The sequence below is a fragment of the Dipodomys merriami genome, unplaced genomic scaffold (assembly GCF_024711535.1).
Source record: "Dipodomys merriami isolate MVZ:Mamm:240054 unplaced genomic scaffold, mDipMer1.0.p SCAF_55, whole genome shotgun sequence".
NCBI lineage: Eukaryota > Metazoa > Chordata > Mammalia > Rodentia > Heteromyidae > Dipodomys > Dipodomys merriami.
In genome coordinates, this window is record NW_027206124.1 from 5,293,442 (window position 1) to 5,313,684 (window position 20,243).

The following is a 20,243-nucleotide window of genomic DNA, read 5'->3' on the forward strand; positions in this document are numbered from 1 at the left end:
GCCAGTGGCTCACGCCTGTAATCCTAGCTACTCAGGAGGCTGAGCGCTGAGGACCTTGGTTCAAAGCCAGTCTGGGCAGGAAAGTTCGTGAGACTCTTATCTCCAGAACCACCAGAAAACCAGAAATGGTGCTGTGGCTCAAGTGGTAGAGCGCTAGGCTTGAGCTGAAGAGCTGAGGGGCAGTGCCCAGGCCCAGAGTTCAGGCCCCACGACCGACAAAAAAAAAAACTAGCTAGTACTCTACCACTTGAGCCACAGCTCCACCTTCAGCTTTTTTGGTAGCTTGGTGGAGGTAAGACTATCATGGACTTTCCTGTCCCAGCTGACTTTGAACCTCAATCTTCAGATCTCAGCTTCCTCAGTAACTAGGATTACAGGTGTGAGCCACCAGCGCCTGACATGAATTCTTTCTCTTCTTGCCATCATAATGTAGGTAAGGACTCCCCCCCTCTCCCATCCTGTCCCGCTTCAATGGCTCAATGGTGCTCTCCATTTGAGCCAGTTCTAACTCAACTTTCTGCTGGATAACTGAAGAATCCCGCAGGGACTCCAAGGCCCAGGCTGGTCTTAAACCTTGATCCATGGGGTTACGGCTCGGATTGCAGGCATGAAGCGCTGCTGCTGACTGTAGGCTGGTGGTGAGGACGTGCGCACCGGCTTCCTCACTTGCCGTGAAGGGCGGCTGCAGACAGTGCTCCAAGTGAGCGTCCCCCTGGTGGGAGGGTGCAGCGGTATATACGAGTTCACCAGCCCACTTCACAGGCAGCAAACTGACTAGAGGAGAGGGCCAGGGCCTCTTCCCCTTCCCAGTTTGATCTAGGGGACTCTGTCTTTTTTTTTTTTTTTTGGTCATTTGTGGGGCTTGAACTCTGGGCCTGGGCACTGTCCCTCAGCTCTTTCTTCAGCTCAAGGTGAGAGTTCTACCACTTGAGCCACAGAGCCACTTCTGGTTTTCTGTGGTTTATTGGAGATAAGTCTCAGACTTTCCTGCCCAAGCTGGCTTTGAACTGTGATCCTTAGATCTCAGCTTCCTGAGTAGCTAGGATTACAGGCATGAGCCACCAGTGCCAGCTTAAGTGGCTATCTTAAAAAAGACCTGTGTCACTGGATGGGTGGCCTGTCATGCTAGCAACTCAGGAGGCTGAGGACTGAGGATCCTGGCTTGAAGCCAGCCCAGGCAGGAAAGTCTGTGAGACTCTTACCTTCAGTTATAGAAGTGGCACTGTGGTTCAAAGTGGTAGAACACTAGTCTTGAGCAAAAGAACTGAGGGACAGCGCCCGAGCCCTGAGTTCAAGCCCCCACAATGGACAAAAATGTTGACTCTTTCCCAGTAGAAGCTGAGCGCCAGGGAGCAGGGGCGGGCAGGGCCCCGTGGCTGGTCCCCAGCACCTGGACACTAACGAGAAAGGGAGCCACAGGCCTGTCTCCAACCGAGAGGCCTCCTGGCCTCGGTCTGCCAGCAGGAGGTGGGAGAGGACCCCTCGGCTCCAGGCTGTCACCCCAGGGTCCCAGGGGGCCTGACAGGCCTGAGGACACATCCTGATGACTCTGCCCCAGCCAGTACACATACACGGGAGCAAAGCACCCCTCCCCCGCTGAGGCACAGGCAGTGGACAGTTGGCAACGTTTTACTTCAACTCCTGCTCATCAATGAGAGGAAAGCCGCTGGGCGGGAGGCTGGCCAGTGTCAGCTAAGGCAACGTGGGGTGTCTGCTCACACCCCTTCCCGGGCCGGGACCGAACCGAGGCTCTGCTTCTGCCACCAGGGCAGCTGGCCCTGGGCCGAGCCAGGAACCTGGAGTCCACGACCCTGTGCTGGGTCTCCAGCTTGTGACTCTCGAGCGGCCCAAGAGTCTTGGGGTGCTGGGGTCCACAGGGCCTCAGGCCTTTGGTCCGGGCCTCTTCCCCTGCAGCCACCCCTCTGAGAGGACCGGTAGTGTCGTGTGGGGCAGGGATCAGGGGAGGCCGGCCTGGCCTGGGGCAGGTGGGGAGGGACCCCACTCCCCATTCCCTTCTATCACTGTGCCATGGCGGGAGGGGGTGCACAGGTGGACGGGGGGGGGGGGTCACAGGACGGGTGGGGCCAGGCAGGAACTACCCCGCAGACGGCTGGTGGCGGAGGACCTGACACACAGCCCCGCTCCCGGGTGCCCCTCGCGGCCTGGCGTGGGGGTGGGCAAGCGCAGGGGTGGCGTGGGGCGGGGCCATCAGAAGGCAAAGCAGCGCTCCTTGGCGTGGCCGGCGCGCTCCAGGTTGGGCAGGCAGGCCAGCTGGATCATTGGCGGGGGGCCGCACAGCAGAATCAGAGGCTCGTCGCCAGGGGGCGGAAGGTGATTCCGGATCATCTCCTCGTTCACGAAGCCCTGGCTGTAGTCCCAGGCTGTGGGCAGACCAGGCGCAGAGATGGGGCCACAGTAGCACAGAGCCCCCCAACACCCCAGACGCTTAGGCCGCCTCTCCCCCGCCCCCCCATGATGACTCCAGTGCTGTTCCTCCGAGGAGGAGGACCGGCCCTGTGGTCGCTAGTCGCGCACTGAGCACAGGTCCTTCAGGTCTCCTGGCAGGATGTCTATCTTTTCAGTGCTAGGATGGCGCTGGGGCCTCAAGCATGCTAAGCCCCAGCCCAGGGCAGAGTCTCATTGTCAGACTCCTCCCACCTCCCACCAGGAAGTTGGCCTACCAGGGGTGGGGCTTATCCAGTGTGTTCTGGAACCAAGCGAGTGCCTGCCACAAAGTAGTCGGCTCAGTCAATAAAGACTGGAGGGCGTGGGGGGGGGGGGCGCCCTCTCATGATGCCCAAGTGAGCTGGGAAGGGTTTTGCTCTAACATCGACCCCCCCCCGCTCAGAGGGGCACCCAACTCCTGGTCCTGCGGTGGGCACCTGACCCTGGGCTCTGCATGGTGGGCTCGCGGCCGCCCAGGTACGTGCTCAGGCGTGGCTTCAGAGGGTTCAGGAGGCCTGGGCCAGGCTTGTAGGGCCCAACAGCCCCGGGGTGCCCCCCTAGGACAGGCTACGGCTGGTGGGGCTTCCTGCCCCGACTCCCCCAGTCTGGACACCCAGGAGCAGCTCTGGTTTGTCCTTGTCCAGAGAACGTTTCCAATCCTCACGGCGGGCCCAGCAAGGGTGCGGATCACAAAGGCTAACACAGCCGCCTGTCCCACTATAGCACACGCCACATCTGCGGGGGTCCCAGGGGCCAGCTGGCCTTGAGGCCCTCTTTTTGTCATAAATACCATGAGCAGAGGACTGTCCAGAGTTCCTTTTCACCTTGGCTGCTGGGAACCTCTGAACAAGACGCCTGGCCTGCGGAAGGCACGCGCGCATGGCCGCCTGTCCATGTCTGTGTATCTGTCACTGCCCGCGCCACTCCAAGGCCTGTCCTTGTTTTAACTCCACTCCCAGCTTCCTTCCTCCTCAAACTCACCATGTGAGTCTCTGAGCTACCTTAAATCCTTCTAGAACAAGGCACAGACAGCCAAGATTTTTTTTTTTTTTTTGCTAGTTGTGGGGCTTGAACTCGGCCTGGGCTCTGTCCCTGAGCTTTTGTATTCAAGGCTAGTGTTTTACCACTTGAGCCACAGTGCCACTTTCAGCCTTTTTGATGTTCAAGTGGAGATAAGATCTCACAGGGACTTTGCCAGGGCTGGCTTTGAACTGCGATCCTCAGATCTCAGCCTCCTGAGTAGCTAGGATGACAGATGTGGGCTGCTGGACCGACGTGGAAAGACTGGGTGGGAGTGAGCGGCACGTGCCGTGTCTGACGTGCACTGGTGGGACGTGGAGCTGTTCACACGTGTGTTCTGGACAGTGCATTTTTCTTCCTGCGTGAACTGGATGTGGCTCTGGGGACCTGTCAGTCACGTCTGAGTGCTGGGTGAGAGCGGGACACACCCAGGTGGGAAGTGCAGAGAGGCTGTGCCGGTCCTGGGTGCCCACCAGTGTGGGGAATCCGGCCCAGGACTGCGCTTCCACAGACGGCCACCAGGGGCAGCACCGGCCTCCCCACTGGGCCCTCAGGCTAAGCCTGAGCTAGGAAGCCCCATCAGAAGAGCAGGGCTAGGGACTGGGAAGGTGGCGCAGTGGTAGAGTGCTTGCCTTGCATGCATGAGGCCCTGGGTTTGATTCCTTAGCACCACATAATAAGAAAGGCCGGAAGTGGCACTGTGGTTCAAGTAGTAGAGCTCTAGCCTTGAGCTGAAGAGCTGAGGGACAGTGCCCAGGCCTCAATGACCGGACCCCCCCAAAAAAAGAGCAGGGCTGGGCTGCCTTGTCTTCTGTTCCCCACTTTCCAGCCACAGTGCAAGGCAAATGTTCCTTTCTTTGCTAGCAGGCCCAGTGCCCGATGGCCAGCTCAGCCTGAGGCCTTGGGACACAGGCCTCTGCGTGACCTGAGCTCAGCTCAGCCTGGGGGACCAGCTCCTGCCCCAGGCCGGGGCTGAGGGTGAGGCCTTATGGGCAAAACCAGGGTGCGGTGGTTCAGGCTACTCCTACTGCTGAGGTAGTGATCAGGGGGACCAAGAAAGTTTGCAAGATCCCTATCTCAGTCAAACAGCCCAGTGGTGTCTGTGATGCCTGGAGTTCCAGTTATACAAGAGTGTAAACAAGAGGATCATCATCCCGGCAGTGGTAGGACACCTGATCCCAAAAATAACTAAGGCAAAAAGGGGTTGGAAGCAAGGTTTAAGTGGTATAGTACCTGCCTAACATGAGACCCTGAGTTCAAATCCCAGTACCGCCAAAACAAGCTTTTTACCCCAATCCCCACCATTTCCCCACCGAGAGCCACACCCTAGGGCACCAGCACAGCTGCTTTGCTTACAGCAAAGAAGAATGAAGGTACTCCTCCCCCCCGCCCGCCCCACCTTTTTGTGCCAATATTAGGGCTTGACTCGGGGCCTGGGGGGCTATCCCCCCGGTTTTTTTTGGTCAGTAGTAAGTCTTGACCTCTACCTGGGCTGGCAGGATGAGGGGAACCAGAGCTTCCGCCAAGCCCCGTCTCAGGGCTGGTGAGAAGAGGGAAGGCAGAAAGCCAAAGCAGCCGCCTGTGCACAGCACACCTCCGAGGGCGGGGCCCAGCGGAAGCCCCAGGCGGCCCTGCCGCCCTCTGGGATCCCCCCATGCCCACCAGCCTGCTGCTTCCCCACTCACCTTCGGGGGCTTTGTCAACCGTGTACCAGAGCTTGAAGCGAGCCGAGTGCTCATTCCTCAGTTCCTCCAGCTCCGGCCGCAGCAGGATGTCCTTCTCGGTCTGCAGGGGAGGGGACAGGCCATGCGATCAGCAAATAGACTCTAGCCCAGCGGTGGTCACCACACTGCCATGGGCCAGGGCCTCGCCTGTTCCTCAGCAAGGCTGGGGGAGGCCTGGCGTCCAAGTCCAGGGAGTGCAGCCCACCCTCCCCCCAGCTCTCCACTGCCCACGGGTCACAGGCCAGGTCACCCCTTCCTGGATACCTGCTCTGTAGCCCAGGCTGGCCTGGGACTCCTGATCCTCCTTGCTTCACCGTCCTGAGAGCCGGGATTACAGGTATGCATGACCATACCTGGCTCACCTGGTACTAATAAAGCTTTGATCTATTTAAACATTATTTTAAGCTGGGCACTCGCTAGTGGCTCATACCTATAATCCTAGCCAGCCTGGGCAGAAAAGTAAATCAGACTCTTATTTCCCATTAACTAGCAAAAAGAAGTGGACATGTGGCTCAAGTGGGAGAGCGCCAGCCTTGTGCACAAAGCCAAGTGACGGTGGCCGATCCCTGAGCTCGAGCCAGTACTGACACAAAGGTTATCATAAGGGGCAGCGGGAGTACTTAGAGATCCAGGGTGTGGAGGCATCCTGACCAGGTGAGGGCGACTGAGGTCTCTGGACTCGAACTCAGCCTCCAGGACTAACTGTCCACTCCCCCGCCCCCCTCCAGCCAGCTTCTCCCCTCTCCCCCAGGCCGTTCGTTCCTCCTAGTGGAGGAAGGGAGCCTGCCTCTGTACTGGGGACCAGGGACCTCCCCGGGGGCTGAGCACCTGACAGATGGCTGAACCATGTCTGACCAGGGCCTGGGCCCTATTTGGCAACGTGGTGGAGGGGGGGGGGGGGGAAGGCAGCAGCTTCCCCAATGAGACCTCACTATCAAACTCACATATTCAGTCACAAAATCCTGAACCCAAAAAAGCCCTTGTGACACCCGGCCACCGGCTTGTTCAGAGGAGGGGTGCCACCCGCGGGGGACAGCTCCGCGTTTCACGCAGCAGGCTGGCAGAGAGTCCTGGGCTTGGATGCAGAGAAAGCTCAGCACACCAGCCACGCCTCATTCCTGCGACCTGGCATCTCCACTGAGCTGTGAAGGCCCTGTCCACGCACCTGGTTGGCAAAGAGCAGGTGGCACACGGTGTGGTCATCCGGGTCCTTCATGATGGCACGGATCACCTGCAGCATTGGCGTGATGCCTGCAACAGGGGCCCGGACATCCCGTGAGCACTTGCGACCAGCCCCCTCACGGGCCGGTGCTAGGATACAGGGCCCTGGGCCCTGACCAGACCTCACGGGCTCGGCGGCCTTACCTGTGCCCCCTGCGATCATGCCCACAGACTTCACCGTCGTGATGACGGGGTTGGACTTCTTGTCTGGACGGATGGCAAACTTCCCTGAAGGATGAAGAGGGGTGAGACGGCACCCAGACACGCTTTGCTGGGGCCTGGAGGTCCCAGGAAGGTGGGGGACCTGGGACCCCACAAGGAGCCACTGGGGAGAGGGGGTAGTGAGCGACGGCTCCTCTCAGGCCTGCCTGTACCAGGCACTGAGCTGCTGGGTGAGGGCTCTGTGGGGTGCGTGAGGGGCTCCCAAGAATGGCTGGTCAGCAACCCTGGGGTGGGTGAGCCCCAGAGGGCAGAAGGGGAGACCGAGGCTTGAGAGGACAGAGCAGGTTCGGGCGGGTGGACACCTGGGGTGCCAGCTCTCCAGTCTTGGGGACCCCCCCCCGGGTCACCTTTGCCCTGGTAGACCAGCAGCCCGTTGGGGCCCCGGAACTCAATGGTGTCGCCCAGCTTCATGTTCTCTAGGTACTGTGACATCTTCCCTCCGGCCGGGAACTTGGGGTGCGTGTCCTTGAAATAAACCTGCGAGGAGACACACGTTCCGGCCTCATCCCGGCGCGGGTCTGAGGCAAGCCCTGACCACAGTGGCAGGCCGCGTGTGGCCTTGTCCATGGCACCCCACAGTCCACGCCCTGCGCCCCACAACTTGGCACTCACGACGCCTCTCAAACAGAACCCTGGCTGGAGCAACAGGAAGCCAGCCAGAGGGCTCGGTGGGCAGACGCCCCAGACTCAGCTCAGGGAGCCTCTCTGCACTAGCAGCAGAGGCCCCGGCGGGGCCCAGCCATCCCCCGGGGTGCTCAGGGCTTTGCATTTTGTGTGGCTGTCAAATCCCCCTCTAGCCAGGCACCGGTGGCTCACGCCTGTAATCCTAGCTACTCATGAGGCTGAGATCTGAGGATCATGGTTCAAAGCCAGCCCTGGCAGGAAAGTCTGTGAGACTCTTTTTTTTTTGGGTCCGGTCGTGGGGCCTGAACTCTGGGCCTGGGCACTGTCCCTCAGCTCTTCAGCTCAAGGCTAGCGCCCTACCACTTGAGCCACAGCACCACTTCCGGCTTTTTTCTTTTTGCTTATGTGGTGCTGAGGAATCAAACCCAGGGCCTCATGCATGCAAGGCAAGCGCTCTACCACTGAGCCACCTTCCCAGCCCCGTCTGTGAGACTCTTATCTCCAACTAACCACCAGAAAACTGGAAGTGGTGCTGTGGTTCAAGCGGTAGAGCACCTGCCTTGAGCTGAAGAGCTGAGCGACAGTGCCCAGGCTCAGGGTTCAAACCCCAAGACCGACAAAAAAAATCTCGGGGCTGGGAAGGTGGCTCAGTGGTAGAGTGCTTGCCTTGCATGCATATAGCCCTGGGTTCGATTCCTCAGCATCACATGAGCAGAAAAAGTAGAAGTGGCGCTGTAGTTCAAGTGGTAGAGTGCTAGCCTTGAGCTGAAGAGCTGAGGGACAGCGCCCAGGCCCAGAGTTCAGGCCCCATGACCGACAAAAAAAAAATAATAAAAAAATAAAATCTCCCTTCTTGGAACAGCTCCCTTCCCGTCCCTGGGGGTGCTGCCCTGGGAAGGGAGTGGGGCTCTGACCCCACCACCCGCAGAGATGGGGAGACAGGGCAGCTGCGCCCTGCCCAGGGCTGGGCTGGCTTCTCCGGAGGGGGCACGGGGACAGAGGCTGGCCGGGAGGGGCAGTGCCGACCCTTGGGTAGGGGGTCCCTGGCCACAGCACAGGCAGGGGTATGGTCGTGCGTTCCCCCCTCTGCCCCCCCCCCCGTTCCCTCTGGGTGGCTGGTGGCTTTGAACCCACAGATGCTCTGTCCCTCACCATCTCTTTGCTTCTGGACAAGGTGCCAGGCCAGGCCGTGGCTGCCAAGGCCCAGATGGCCTTGCTGACCGCTCCTTCCTCCTGTCCACCCCTCTAGGTGCCCTCTGGGCCTTCACGCCTCTTCCCTTCACCTGCTGATGCCGCTCTGGCCTCACCTTGCTTCCTGGGCATGCCTCATATACCCCACCCCCACCCGCCTCCCCGCCCCAGCCCTGGGGACTCACTGTTAGCCCAGTGAGCTCCCTTCCCATGCTGAGCACGCTCCTTCCCCGCTCCACGGCTTGGCACGCTCCCTTCCTAGGCAACACTAGGTCCATGTAGTAAAGGCAGCAAATCATCAGCCTCCAGCCCCCTCTGCCTTGGGATGGCACTCCTCTGGGCAGCTGCCACCCTAGAAGGCAGCAAGAGCCCCTTAGAGTGACCTTCAGCTCTGGGCAGCTGCAGGACCCTTATCTACTACTCGGGCAGCAGCCATCAATCCTAGTCTGCCATGATGAAGCCCCTGGCCCTCACCTCCACACCGGGGTCTCCACTCCTAGCCCCTCCTAGCTTCAGTAGGGTATACAGGTCACCTCAGACAATAGCCGGGGCTGCTTCTCACTCCTCTCTTGTGGGAAAGGGTCTTGCCGGCTCCCTCACCAGCAATCAACCTTTTCTTTGTTCGTTGTACCTGGATGTCTGCGTGGCAAAGCCGAATACGCTCTAACCCTCACCTTGACCACCAGGTCCACGAAGCCCTTGTCATCATCACTGGAGACCGGGGTGTAGGGCCGGATGACCAGGTTCCCATCAATGCGAGTAGAGAGATAGATGTGCTGGCCTGTGGGGTGCAGCAGGGTCACTGCAGGGTCTGCTCCCCAACCACCTCCCACGGGGGGGCGGGGATCCCCACACGTCCCAGCTCTTGACCTCGGACGTGCAGGTGCCACCAGCAGGGACCTCGGGCCTTCCCCTCCTAGCGGAGGCCACCGTTCAAGGCCTCATCCTCACCCACTCTGCCCACCTCTCTGGCCTGGCTGGCGGGGGGGGGGGGGCGGAAGGGGGAGGAGAACAGGACTCACCGATGGGGAGGCCCAGGATGTGCTGGGGGGAGGGCAGCGCGAAGCGGAAGCGCCGAGTGTCGTGGCTGAGGATCTGCAGGGAGGAGGCCAGAGCTGTTGAGGGCTCACGGGGTGGGGGCCACCCCCCCACGCCCCCCCCACCATGTTCCATGGGAAATAAGACTGTAGGCACGCAGGGGCACATGCCCCCACGTATCTGAGGAACAGCGACCCCATCCACAGTCCCACGACAAGAAGAGTCCAGACGTCCTAGAAAGGCGGGGAGGGGGCAGCTCGGCCCTCAGCATGGACAGGCGTTCAATGGGACAGAGCTGAGACAAGGCCACACCTGACTAGGCCCTGGCCAGGAGAGAAAGTTCTGGAAGCCTCTGTACTTGGAATTCCTTGTCAAGTGGGCTGTGGGCTCACTGCCACCTTGGAAAGCCCACCTCTGGCCAGAGGCCAGTGCCCACGGCCAGGCCTCCTTCCTGCCCAGGCTGGCACAAGATGTGGTCAGCAGGTAGACCCTGGAGCCATGCAGACAGGCCCTGTACAGTGAGCGATCAGAGCCAGGACCAGCACCAGCGCCCTGACTGCTGGTACCAGCCTGGCCAGGAGACAGGCAGGCGGCTGTAGACCTTGCTCACACATAAGCCAAGACCCACAGACGGGCAGAACAGCACGAGCTGGAGAGTCCCCTCTGCGGCACACAGCGGCTGCCATGCAGGGGTGACTGGAAGTTCTGGGGAGGCTGTGATGGAGCGGAGGTAGTGCCAGGGAGGCCCTGACTCGCAGTGGCCATTTTCCCCCATGACCCAGGCCTCTGGCTGCCTCCCCAGAACCTTTGTGCTAGCGGCAGACAAAGCATCAAGGCCCCAGGAGCAGAGTCCAGGACTATTGATGGGTCCTGTGGATCAAGGTCGGATACTCACTATCAGACATTTTCAGAAGAACAGAAAGGAGGGACGGTGCTGCAAGCCAGGAGGCCCTGGCCGGCGCCCCGGGGAGTCCGGCTGCTGGCCCGGACCAGCCAGCACCAGGCCTCTGTGGGGACAGTGGCGGGCTTCAGGTGCGCACACCCCTGCCCCTGTGCTCATGTGCGACACGGAAGCAGACCTGGCGCGGCTGGGCTCCCTCCGAGGGCCTCTGAGCGCGGCAGTGGTGGGATGGGGGAGGGGCCACTCACATTACACAAATGAATTTTTTTTTGGCCAGACCTGGGGCTTGAACTTAGGGCCAGGGCACTGTCTCTAAGCTTCTTCTTTTTTTTTTTTTTTTTTTTTTGGTCGGTCATGGGGCTTGAACTCTGTTTTGTTTTTTGTTTTTTTTTGTTGGTTGTGGGACTTGAACTCTGGGCCTGAACGCTGTCCCTCAGCTCTTCAGCTCAAGGCTAGCGCTCTACCACTTAAGCCACAGTGCCACTTCCACCTTTTTCTGTTTATGTGGTGCTGAGGAATTGAACCCAGGGCCTCATGCATGCAAGGCAAGCACTCTACCTGAGCCACCTTCCCAGCCCCGGGGCTTGAACTCTGGGCTTGGGCACTGTCCCTACGCTCTTCAGCTCAAAGTGAGCGCTCTGCCGCTTGAGCCACAGCAACACTTCGGTTTTCTGGTGGTTTATTGGAGATAAGAGTCTCACAGACTTTCCTACTCGGGCTGGCTTTGAACCAAGATCCTCAGCTCTCAGCCTCCTGAGTAGCTAGGATTACAGGCGTGAGCCACCGGCGCCCAGCTTCTAAGCTTCTTTTGTTCAAGGCTAGCACTCTACCACTGGAGCCACAGCTCCACTTCTGGCTTCTTCAGTTTATGTGGTACTGCAGAATGGAACGCAGGGCTTCATACATGCTAGGCAAGCACTCTACCACCAAGCCACATTTCCAGCTCTCACAAGTGAATATTTATAGTGAGCACCACAATCACACCTTAGTTCTACAATTAAAAACTAGTAACAAAGGAAAGAACATTGAAAAAAAGTTACAAAGCAGGGCAGAAGAGAGAGAAGATGAAGGAGATGAAGGTACACTGTATGTATGTATGGCTACAACTATATGAAACCCCTTATATAGCTATTTGAGGCTAATAAAAGCGCAGACTCAAAAAAAACAAAAACAAAACAAAAAACCAGGCTGCGGGGCGCTGTGGCTCCTACCTGTAATCCTAGAGACCTGTAATCCTGAGATCTGAGGATTGATGTTTGAAGTCAGCCTGGGCAGTAAAGTCTGTGAGATTATCTCCACTGAAAATGCCAAAAGTGGAGCTGTAGCTCAAGGGGTGGAGCACTAGCTTTGAGCCAAAAAGCTCAGGGACAGTGCTCAGGCCCTGAGTTCAAGCCCCAACACCAGCATGGAAAAAAAAAAAGGTGGAAGTGGGCCAGGAGCTTTGGGGGTTCACGCCTGTAATCCTAGCTACTCAGGAGCTAAGATCTAAGAATCGCAGTTCAAAGTCAGACAAGGATGGAAAATCCATGAGACTCTCATTTCCAGTGAACCACCAAAAAGCCAGAAATGGAGCTGTTGCTCAAAGCACTGGAGCACTAGCCTTAAGAGAAAAAAGCTCAGGGATAGATAGCCCTCAAGCCCTGAGTTCAAGTCCCAGGACTAGCGCATGCGTGCGCGCACACAAACACACACACACACACACACACACACACACACACACACACACACACACACACACACACACACACACACACACACACACACACACACACACACACACACGTGGGAAGTGGAGCTGTGGAGTCCTAGCCTTAAAGGAGAGCATGGGGCCCTGAGTTCAAGCCCCAGAACCTACACAGAAAAACAAACCAGGCTTAAACACGCTATGCCACAGGGTGGACAGTAAGGTTAGGGCAGGCATGGTCTCCAGGGGGGAGACTCCCTTTGTTTGGAACGTTTCCCTATTTCTAGGAGTCCCTGGGATTCCTGCCGGCCCTCCCGGGAGGCCTGCGCATGCCTTGCAGGGATGTGGGTGGGACTTGCTGGGCACAGGGCAGGGTAGAGGCCTGGCTGGCTGAGAGCCGATGGCTTTCTTTGCTGTGACTCAGTTTTTCCTGCCACACCCCCTGCAGGCAACTGGGGTGGCCAGAAATAGAGTCTGGGGGGAGGCAGCCTTGGAGGGGAGTTAGGGAAGGAAGCAGCCTGGCGGGGGCAGCGGCAGGAGAGGAGGTGGTCTGAGACGCCATCACAGGGCTGGGCCGGAAGAGCGCCACCTAGGGGTGAGGGGGGCACCCAAGGCCACAGAGGCTGACACAGGTCCAGGCCTAACACGTACCAGGCTGTGAGTCAGGATCACTCAGCAGCCTTTCCTGCTAAATGGGGAGAGGGCCCCAAAGTCCTGAGGGGCCCCCACTCATGTGGGCTTCCAGTGGGACGCGAGCGCATCAGAGACTGCGTCTGAGCCTGTCACCCCTAGTGGTGTCAGCTAACACGGGGAACAGCGCGGGTGCGGGAGGAGGCGCTGGCCCCGGGCACCGCGGTGCCAGTCCTCACCTCCTTGTCAATGAGCCGCAGCGGGTACTTGATGTCGGGGCTCTCCAGGGTGATGGCGGGCGAGGAGCGCTGGAACAGCTTCATGAACAAGCTGTAGAGGAACCAGACGGGCGAGAGCACCACGGTCCCCAACTGAAACGACAGGGGGCCTCCAGGTGAGGGGGGAGGAGCCGGCCTCCCACCAATTCACCCATCCGGACACCCGCTCCCCATCCCCGTTCACTGGCTTTGAGAAGCTACCGAGATCAGGCTGTGACCCCACTCACCCGCCACTGTGTTGGATACCGTGAGAAAAATGTTCCTGAAAAAGCTCTGTTTATCTCAAATCAAGGACTTTTAAAAGTTATGTATCTGAACACATATCTCTTTTCTCTTCGGCTGACAGGAAGCTCAGAGTAAATTAATCTTGACACTGTGACTCTGCTCCCTTTTTTTTCTGCTTTCCTTTAGTCAGTTCTTGCTTTATTTAGATAAACGAACAGGTGATAACTCCAACTCAGAACCCACCAAGCATCACATTCCAGCCACTAACACTGTCTCCCGGCTTTCTCAGCGTGGCTAAGTGACCAGCCAAGGTCACACAGCACACAGGAGTGGAGGCTCCCCGGCTGTTGCCTTGACCTTGGATGTCTGGCATGGCACCTGGGAGAAAGTTCCCTTCTGCTGTCTCAAACTGCCCAGTTTGTAGTGGTTTATGGCATAAGCCTCAAGGCCAGGGACAGAATGACTGAAGGTCTCCACCTGTGCTTCCACAGATAGCAGACCAGACCCAAACAGTTGTAAATGTGTGGGTGACACTGGGCGTGTGAACAAGACCTCAATGTTATGTCCATGATGCTTTCCTGACCCATCATTCACTCAGGGGTGTGCAAAAAGGGGTCTCTCCCTGAGGAGGTAAACACTGGGGCGTTCAGGGCAAAGTGAAGTGTCCCCCCCCCCCCACACACACACACGCGCAGAGAGACATGAGGAAACTGTTGACATTCCGCATCTTTACAGTAACTGAAATTTCAAAATAACAAGCGACTTGGGCACTGGTGGCTCACGCCTGCAATCCTAGCTACTCAGGAGGCTGAGATCTGAGAATCATGGTTCAAAGCCATCCTGGGCAGGAAAGTCTGTGAGACTCTTATCTCCAATGAACCACCAGAAAACTGGAAGTGGTGCTGTGGCTCAAGTGGTAAAGTGCTTGCCTTGAGCTGAAGAGCTGAGGGACAGCGCCCAGGCCCAGAGTTCAAGCCCCACACCGACAAAAGCAAAAACAAAAACAAAAAAACAAGCAAGAGAGAAGTGACCACGAAGCTAAGCTAATGTAGTTCCCACGCACCCGCTACCTCTCTCTGACTTTGACCCCATGTGTTCTTATCCAGCTCTCCAGCTCTTTTCTCCTCCCCTGAGAGGAAGCTCAAGTTCTTTGCACGGGAGTCTGCTCCATGGTGGGCTCTGCTGTGTGATAGATTCTCCAGGCCCAGCCTCAGTTGGGGCCCCAGCCCCACCCCAGCCCCCACAGTTCAGTCTGAGGAGATGAGAAGGGGCCCGGGTCAGGGAGGCATCTGCAACCTGAGAGGCGCAGGTGCGCAGTGTCTCCCCAGAGATGCTCGGAGCCTGGCCAGGCCCGGCCCCGGCCCCGCCCCCAAACCGACCCAGTGGCTCCAACTCCGGGGCCAAGTCCCAGGGCCTTTGTTAGGTTCAGAACAAATGCCTCTCTGGCAGTCTAAGCAGGGTGTGAACCAGGCCACACCCCATGGGGCCTCTGGTATGTGGCCCGAGGGTCTGACGTGGCGGAGGACCGGGGGCACTCCCCCACACACACCCCGCCCACTTGGTGCTGGGTGACCACAGCTCATCACGTGGTCTGGGCAATCGGGACCTCAGGGTTGGACTTCTGGACTGGCCGCCTCGGGCTAGGGAGGAAGGGCAGGAGTGGACAAAGACCATGGCCCCAGCCCGCACCCATCTACAAAGACACCCGTCTACCAAGTCAGCCCCAGGGTGTGGGGCTCACGGAGTTACAGAAGGGAAACTGGGGCAGAGGGAAGTCACCTGCCCTCACTCTGGGTTACCCTGCGGCCTCAGAGATTGAATGTGCTGGAGTGGGACCAGGATGTGGCTCCGGTCCAATCCAGTCCCGCTCTTCCTATGCCCGCTGCAGACACAAGTGCCCGGCGCCCCAGGCGCCCCAGTCCCAAACCCGATATCCTGCCCCCTGCAGCGAGGCCTGAGCCTGGCCTCTGCCAATAGACAGGTAGCCCCACCCCTCCCCCCTCCCCGCCCACAAGGCCTCCAGCCACCCTCCAGCCCTGGTTCTGCAGCTCCACCCAGAGCCTTCAAGCTCCCCCAGGTCAATCCTGCTTGGCATTGGGCCTCCACCCCTCCCCCGAGTGCACAGACCCCTACTCTACCTTCAAAGCCCAGCTTGGGGGCCCGCTTGCCCACAGAGCCCCTCCCCCATAATTAGCTGGGCTATGGGACTTTGTGCAGCCAGCCCCTCACTGAGCCCCTGGGGGGGTTACCCCACAGAAGGCTCTCTGCAGAGGAGGTCACACCCCAGGCGCCACAGCTTGGGGACAAGGGTGAAGGAAGTCCCAGCACAGCTGGGCAAGGGCAGGCCAGTTCCACAGCATAGCCCCCACCCCAGCCCGGCCGGACCCAAGTGGGGACACAGACATCACCTACAGCCTCAGTGCACAAATGAGAGGGCAAATGAGGCTCAGGGAGGGCTAGGACTTTACACCCCACTTTTCTATCAGCCCCAAGCCTACAAACGCCAGCCTGTGGTAAGTGCAGGCCAGACAGAGCCACGGGTGTCAGGGGCTCTGCGGGTGGTGGGGTCCCGCACACGAATCTTGTCACCAGCAGCAGCTCAGCGGTGAGTTCCGCGTAGGAAGCACTGGCAGATATTTGTGGAATGAGTTAGGGATAACAGTCCCTACCCCTTGTCCCTCTGTTGATTATTTTGTCTGGAAGTTTCCAGAACGAAGGCAAGAGCCCACATGGCTCCCGAGTGAGGGTGGGGCTCTGCCCATCCTGTTTGTCTGACACACCCTGGGCCCTGGATGGTTCTCAGAGGCCGCCTGGCCCCCTGCTTCCTTGGCCTGCTGGGACCCAGGGACACAGGCTGGGGACACAGGCGTCCACTGAGGACACAGGCTGGGGACACAGGCATCCTCTGGGGACACAGGCTTTCGTGGGAACACAGGCATTAATGGGAACATAGGCAACCACTGAGGACACAGGCATTTGTAGGGACACAGGCATCTGCTGGGGACACAGGCTGGGGACACAGGCATTCTTGGCACAGAGCAAAAGCAGGCACTCTGCCCGATGCCTCCCTTAGCCCTCAGGCTGAGATCGAGAGATGCTACTGTTGTTACATCTCAGATGGAGAAACCAAGGCTCTGGAGACAGGTGTGAACCTGACCACTGAAACGGAGGAGGTGGACTTTCTCTGTATAAAAACTCCTATCTGAGCCGGGCGCCAGTGGCTCACACCTATAATCCTAGCTACTCAGGAGGCTGAGATCTGAGGATGGGGTTCAAAGCCAGCCCAGACAGGAACCTCTGTGAGACTCTTATCTCCAATAAACCACTAGAAAACTGGAAATGGCGCTGTGGCTCAAGCTGAAGAGTGCAGGGACAGCACCCAAGCCCAGAGTTCAAGCCCCACACCGACCAAAAAACAAACAAACAAAAATTCCTATCTGGTGAGGCCGCTGTGGCCAGACTTTGCTGTGTCACCCAGTCTACACACCCCAATGGGCACTTCAATGTGCTTGATGCAGGGGGCCGCATGGGGTAAGCAGCCCAACATGGGAAAGCAGGGGTGGGGGGTGTGGAGAGCACAGCTGGTGGAGGGCGGGACCCAGCATGACCAGGAGCAAGGAAGGATGATGGCTTGGTCTCCAAAAATCCAAGCCAGACCAGACATGCAGGAGTGGGGTATGTGGGAAGCACGGGCTCAGGCCCCATCCCCATCCCCAGCACCAACCCTGCCCCGCCAGCTGTGGGCAAGTAAACAGAAGGCAGGTGCAGAGGCCAAGGCCGTGCCCAGCTCCTCCTCAGCTGGGCGATCACCCCAGCCACCAGGGGGCGCTGAGGCAGCTGCTCCCAGCTGCCCCAACTGTCGCCCTGCAGGCCCTGCTCTGCCCAGCCAGGCAGCCACCCTGCCTTCCTCCTTCTGCCAACACGGGGCTGAAGGAGATGGGTGCCAGGGTCCCCGGGCATTGCAGGGAGTCCCCAGCTCACTCAGAGGCCAGGGCCACAGAGCCCGTTCCCCACCCACAGGGCACCCTGCCCAGCCTTGGCATTCCTCTCCAGTGCCAGCTCCCTGACCCGGGGGCCTGCAAAGCCCGGGCAGTGCCTCACTTACCTTCCCACTGCCTGCTGTCCGGCCAAGATCTGCGCGCCCACCTTCCTGCGTTCCCAGTCCCAAGTGGAGGAAGTGGGAGGGGATGAAGGAAGTCCTGCGGTAAGCAGGCTTCCAGGCTAGGCTAGGAGCTAGGGGGAAGGAAACCCAGGACTAGACACAGGTGGATGGCTGAGCAGCCTTCCTCAGGGCCCAAGGAGACACAGCTATTTCCCTGGGTCCAGGGAGTCTGCCACCAACCAGGCATGGAGCTGGTGGAAACGCCTGTTACACTCTACCTGTGTGTGGTTCTGTCAGGGCCTGGCACTCTCGGCTGATGATGCAGGACGGCAGGCCAAGCCCCCAGTGTTCTCCCCAGATGGCTGACAGAGTCGAGTACCAAGTGCTGGGGACCTCCCCGAGGCCTGCAGCGCCTAGATAAGATGTCTGGTGGAGAAGCCCAGGGGCCACCCACAGGGCACAGGGGCCGCCAGACCCACAGGGCACATGGACCGGCCAGACCCACAGGGCACACGGAGCCGCCAGATCCCGCTCTGCTTGAGTGGGCTGTGGGCACTTGGGGCCAAGCAGGGCCACAGGCAGGGGCAATCCTAGGCTCCCGATGGGCAGAGGGAAGCCAGGGTTGGTGGTCTCCTGACCCTAGACCAAGGACTGGTCAACATTCACGGAACAGCCAAGTGCCGGAGGCACTGACACAGCGACCAGCTCCAGCCAGGTGAGTCACCCCAAAAAGCAGGGTTGGGAGGGGCCTCAAACTGACAGCATTTATATTAGGAAAGTTTACAGGGCTGTCTCTGGCAGCCAAGTTGTTAACTCTGGAGTTGGGTGATGCCTCAGGTGTGCCCTGGGCTAGGTCCCTGGGACTGAATGGCCCCAAGGGAAGGGGACGGGGCATCTGGGCTAGCCACATTCTTAGCCAGGCCTGTCAAGAAACCTCTAGAGGCAGTAGAAGGAGAGGCCCTGGAGAGAGGGAGGGAGGGAGGAGCAGGGCCTCCCAAGCCTAATCCTTCCCAGGCAGCCTTCCCACTCCAGCAAGCAGAACACCCAGGAGCCAGGGTGTGTGTCACCCCGACCCAGCTGCGTTAGAGAAATTGGGACAGAAGGTAGCCAGGGGAGGGGTGGGCCCCCGCACAGAGCCAGAAAGTCAGGGCCTGGCTTCCTCAGTGCTGCAGGCTGGAGACAACGTCAGGGGAGTTCCAGGGGGCTGGCGGCCCAGCTCACGCAGCTTGGGTGAGTTGCAGGGTAGCCAGAGCGCCTCCTGGCAGGGCAGTGACAGCAGGGCTAAGCACGTCCTGCCACCAGCATTCTCCTTGTGACAAGATGTGGCCAATCCCCTGGTCGGGCAACACCACCCCCACATCACACACCTTCCCACTTCTATGTCCTCAACCCTCACTGTGTGTGTGCGTGCCAGTACAGGGGCTTAAACTCAATGCTGGTGCTCTACCGCTTGAGCCACACTTCCATTTTTAACTTTTTTTTGCTAGTCCTGAGGCTTGAACTCAGGGCCTGGGCACTGTCCTGAGCTTCTTTTGTTCAAGGCTAGCGCTCTACCACTGGAGCCACAGCGCCACTTCTGGCTTTCTCTGTGTATGTGGTACTGAGGAATCGAACCCAGGGCTTCACGCGTGCCAGGCCAGCACTCTACCACTGAGCCACCTTCCCAGCCCACTTCCAGCTTTCTGATGGTTCACTGGAGATAAGAGTCTCACCGACTTTCCTGCTCAGGCTGGCTTTGAACCATGATCCTCAGGTCACAGCCTCCATGCCCGGCCACACACTCATGGTCGCGGACGCTCGCAGTCACACCCGCACGCTTCCGCACAGGTCCTCACACCATGCACACACAGTCGCGCGTGTCTGCGTGCACGCGGGTTTCTGCTCGCATGCGGGCCACGCAGGCACGCGCTTGGCCACACGCACTTCCTCACTCTCCCGTCGCGCTTGCACGCCCGGGCACACCTGTGGCTCCCCCTCGGCCGTGCGCCCGCGCACACCCACCGTGCGGCCCCGAGCCCCGCCCCGGCCCGGCCCCGCCGGGGGCCCCGTGAGTCACCGCCCGCGGGGCGCCGCCCGCGCCGGGCAGGGCCGGGGCGGGGCGGGCGCGGGGAGGAGACGCCCCGCAGACGCCGGGCCCGCAGCGTGCGATGCGGGCGAGGAGGTGCGGGGTCCCGGGAGTGGGGGGGGCGCCCCGAGCTCCCCGGGCCCGCGCAGGACCCGCCCCCTCGCGGCCACCCGGCCCCCGGCGCCGGCGCCCAGTGTCTCCGGGTCTCTGCGCCGCCCGCCTCCGCGCCGCTCCCGCTTACCGTGCTCAGCTGGGCCCCCATGGTGACGGCGGAGGCGGCGATGGTGCAGGCGGCGATGGTGCAGGCGGCGATGGTGCAGGCGGTGATGGTGGTGGCGCAGCCCGGGTTCGCTCCTTCACCACCGAGTCCGTCAGCCGCCGCCCCACGGCCGCCCCGGACACGCCCCTCGCGTCGCCTCGGGGGGCGGAGCCAGACCGCGACCAGCCAGTAGCGTGCGGGATGGGGGCGGGCCCGGAGACGCCCCGCCTACTTCCGCCCGGGCCAGGGCGGCGGAGGTGCTCGCGCCGCCGCCGGGCACCAGGATCCGGCCGGTCTCGCACCCGCTGGTCTCAGGCTGCAGTGTGGCCTCGGGCAGGACACTGGCCTGCTCTGGGCCGCGTGTGCTCCCTGGAAAGGATCAAGATGGCGTCCCTCTGGATGAGCCCCGAAATGAAAGCCTAGCGGCCCGACCTTTGAACCTCAGGGCCTGACCTCTGTTCGCGCCCCTCCCGGGCCTGTTGACTGCAGAGCTGGGCCTCTGCGGGTGCTGCGCCCGGCCCGGCCGCCGGGCCTTTGAACGCGCCGGTGTTGTATGCGGGCCAGCGGCTGTGCACGGTGCATTGGTTAACTCAGGTGTCGGTCAGGTCCACAGG

The 20,243-nt window shown here is 60.0% G+C and overlaps 1 protein-coding gene across 1 annotated transcript; it reads right to left on the reverse strand.

Moving 5' to 3' along the window:
* Positions 1 to 1,613: 1,613 nt before the first annotated feature.
* Cyb5r3 (cytochrome b5 reductase 3) lies at positions 1,614 to 19,762 on the reverse strand. Its single transcript, XM_069999703.1, has 9 exons — positions 19,612 to 19,762; positions 12,940 to 13,071; positions 9,470 to 9,542; positions 9,122 to 9,228; positions 6,980 to 7,109; positions 6,555 to 6,638; positions 6,355 to 6,440; positions 5,151 to 5,250; positions 1,614 to 2,381 (listed from the first exon to the last, which is right to left on the reverse strand). The coding sequence occupies exons 1-9, from the start codon at positions 19,630 to 19,632 to the stop codon at positions 2,209 to 2,211; spliced, it is 906 nt and encodes a 301-aa protein (XP_069855804.1). The 5' UTR covers positions 19,633 to 19,762; the 3' UTR covers positions 1,614 to 2,208.
* Positions 19,763 to 20,243: the final 481 nt, after the last annotated feature.